This window comes from Lactuca serriola, chromosome 7, assembly GCF_051521515.1.
Source record: "Lactuca serriola cultivar US96UC23 chromosome 7, Lser_US96UC23_V15, whole genome shotgun sequence".
NCBI lineage: Eukaryota > Viridiplantae > Streptophyta > Magnoliopsida > Asterales > Asteraceae > Lactuca > Lactuca serriola.
In genome coordinates this window covers 53,981,359-53,984,272 of record NC_136414.1, presented here as the reverse complement: position 1 = coordinate 53,984,272, position 2,914 = coordinate 53,981,359, and the positions used below count along the sequence as shown (strand labels likewise).

The 2,914-nt window shown below is 31.5% G+C and overlaps 1 protein-coding gene across 1 annotated transcript; it reads left to right on the top strand.

The window, feature by feature from the left end:
• Positions 1-257: 257 nt before the first annotated feature.
• Positions 258-2,515, top strand: LOC145063346 (translation machinery-associated protein 22-like). The gene is made up of 7 exons (XM_079010936.1): positions 258-529; positions 633-710; positions 1,594-1,655; positions 1,737-1,818; positions 1,929-1,996; positions 2,090-2,173; positions 2,269-2,515. The coding sequence occupies exons 1-7, from the start codon at positions 382-384 to the stop codon at positions 2,323-2,325; spliced, it is 579 nt and encodes a 192-aa protein (XP_078867062.1). The 5' UTR covers positions 258-381; the 3' UTR covers positions 2,326-2,515.
• Positions 2,516-2,914: the final 399 nt, after the last annotated feature.

Below are 2,914 nucleotides of genomic sequence, written 5' to 3'. Positions count from 1 at the left end.
ATAAGGTGAGTCATAATTTTTTTTTTGTTTCTAAAATTTATTCAATGTAAATACCATATAAAACAACAAAAAATGTAGGTCCTAAGACCCATCTTTGTTATATGTAGCTACGACTTTTGACATAAACAATCTCCCGTTAACGGTTCACGAATTACTCATTAAAAATTGTTTTTTTTACGACTCTATTTGTAAAAGTTGTAATATCACTAAAAATGATATACTTTTCACTTTCCTATTTTTCACAGGATACGACGTCGCTTGCTTAAACTGCGGCTTTCGTTCACTATATGCGTTCTTCAAGAGCAGAAACCCTTGAACGCTCGAAATCAAAACCACTGATATTTTTCAGATAGCCAACTTCACCAATTTCAATCAGCTGTAATGGCAGAAAAACCTCAACCGGTTCGGGTTTTATACTGTGGTGTTTGCGGCTTACCCGCCGAGTACTGTGAATTTGGTCCCGATTTCGAAAAATGCAAACCCTGGTTGATCCAAAACGCACCGCAACTTTACCCAGATCTTATTCAAGGTAAAAGATTCTATACCCTCATTCATTTAAAACATTTGGATGCTTATTATGTGTTCGATTGTGATAAAAATTTGTTTTTCTCCTTTTTCCGAAAACGATTCAGAGTCAAATTCAAATGCAGCTGATAGAGTTTCTGATCAACTACAATCGTCTTCAATCACAGATGTTACTGGACCTTCTGGTAATCGTTATTTGTAATCTTTTTGAAATACTTTTGTTTTAATCCAAACTCGCAATAGTAGACTTGTGCCATGCCTAGTATGAAGGGGTTGTGAAATTTACAAATTGATTATGATAAATTATTAGGGGAAATTTCATTTAATCTCCACTTCATTACTGAAATGGGAGAAGGCTGTCTTTTAGTATAAGTTGCTTCTGAAATTGTATTTTGCAGTGGTAACAAAAACTCAATTCTATGTGGATGATCATAAATTCATTATATGGCATTGAGAGTAGTAAATAGGATCAGAACAATAACTTGTTTATATGCACTTACTAATCAAATGTGAATTACATATTAAAGGAACAAGAAAATATACAACTGAAGTTGTATACTCTATTCTTGTAGTTCATTTATACAGTACACTGTATACACCAGAAGATCATCTTTTACAATACGCTAGACTCCTAACTTAAAAAAGATAATTACATAATCAAGAATAATTATCCTGTTCACACATATCAATTTCCAGATGTTTTGTTCAACCAGAAAGCACAAGATTTTTTGAAATCTCAGTGGTAAACTTGTTGTCACATAGGATATATATTGGATCACTTCCTTGCACTTTAAGTTCTTCAAAGCATCCTTTTCAACAAAATCCCTTTACATATTATATGCCATATTGCCATGACATATAGTTGCTTGTTTAAATATAAATAAAAGAAAAGAAGGTAAATTCTTTATCCCACATTGTTTCTGTGAACAAAAGAAGAGAGGCGCAGTGCCATATGAATAAGGGGTTTTTTGATAGTTGTTGACTGAGTTAGATCTGACTGGGTTCGAAGCTCTGATTGCATCTGCCTCTGATTGAAACCATGTTGTTTGATTACACATCTGATTGTAGGTTCTTCGGTACCAAAGCAAGAGCCAGTAAAACGACTCCCAGGAGGAAAGATAAAAAAGAAGGTACAAAATTACAATAATAATAATAATCATTTATGAAACCATATGATTGTTTTTTAAAATTCATTTATACTCTTTATGTAGGACAAACAAGAAGTTATAATCGAGAAAGTAACACGCAACAAACGTAAATCCATCACCACAATAAAAGGCCTTGAACTATTTGGTAAGTTTAATTTAATTAACTCCACATATTTTTTTTTCAAGTATTTATATTTCCCGTTTTTGTATTTTTCTTGAATCTTAATAATTAATTAATTAATTAATTTATTCCAGGTGTTAAACTGAGTGAAGCTTCCAAGAAACTTGGAAAGAAATTCGCTACTGGAGCTTCTGTTGTAAAGGTATACTTTTAATCCTTTAATAACCAAATGAATCATTTAATGTTTAAATATTTTAATATTTAAATTTTGTTACATTATTATTCTTCTTCTCAGGGCCCAACTGAAAAAGATCAAATCGATGTACAAGGAGACATTGCATATGATATCGTGGAATTCATTACAGATACATGGCATGATGTAATTAAACTTAATATATTTTTTTGTCCAGTTTTATGAAGTTTATAAATAATTAATGAATTAGGGAATAATAATTTTATTTGAATATATTTCAGGTTCCTGAAAGTGCGATTTATTTCATTGAAGATGGGAAGAAGGTTCCTGCTGTGTGAAGAAACAGCAACAGGAATGAAGAAAAGAAAAAGTTATGTTTGTTCGTGTTCTTGTGGGTGTAACTTTTTTTAAAAGCAATATTTGTAATTTTTATACATCATTTGATTTGGCCCACGAATCAAGTTTTGGATTTGAGAGTTGAAATGTGTTTTAAGAAATAGTAAAAGATCCGATTATGACTTTTCAATATTCATGTATCTGTGTATCTGTAATCATATCTGTGTATCGCTTACAACTTTTCAATCTAAATGGACACTTTTCAAACAAAAAATAGCATATATCAAGTATTTTTGAGCTATTTATATTAATATATAACATATAACAGATTATTTACAAGTTTTGCATTTGATGAACCCTAATTTTTGTTTGCCTAAAAATAGTAATGACTTATGTATGGATAAAATGTTGTATAATCAAGACGTGTTTCTGTTTTAAACTAAATCATTTGGAAATACATTCCAAAAAACTCAATTTCAGAATAAAATTCTCTCAATAAGACTCGAGGGAGTGGGCGCGGTATGAAACTACGGTTTTGCCACTTGGACGACGAACACCGCCTCCTAGGTGTGGTCAAGCACGGTTTAGGCC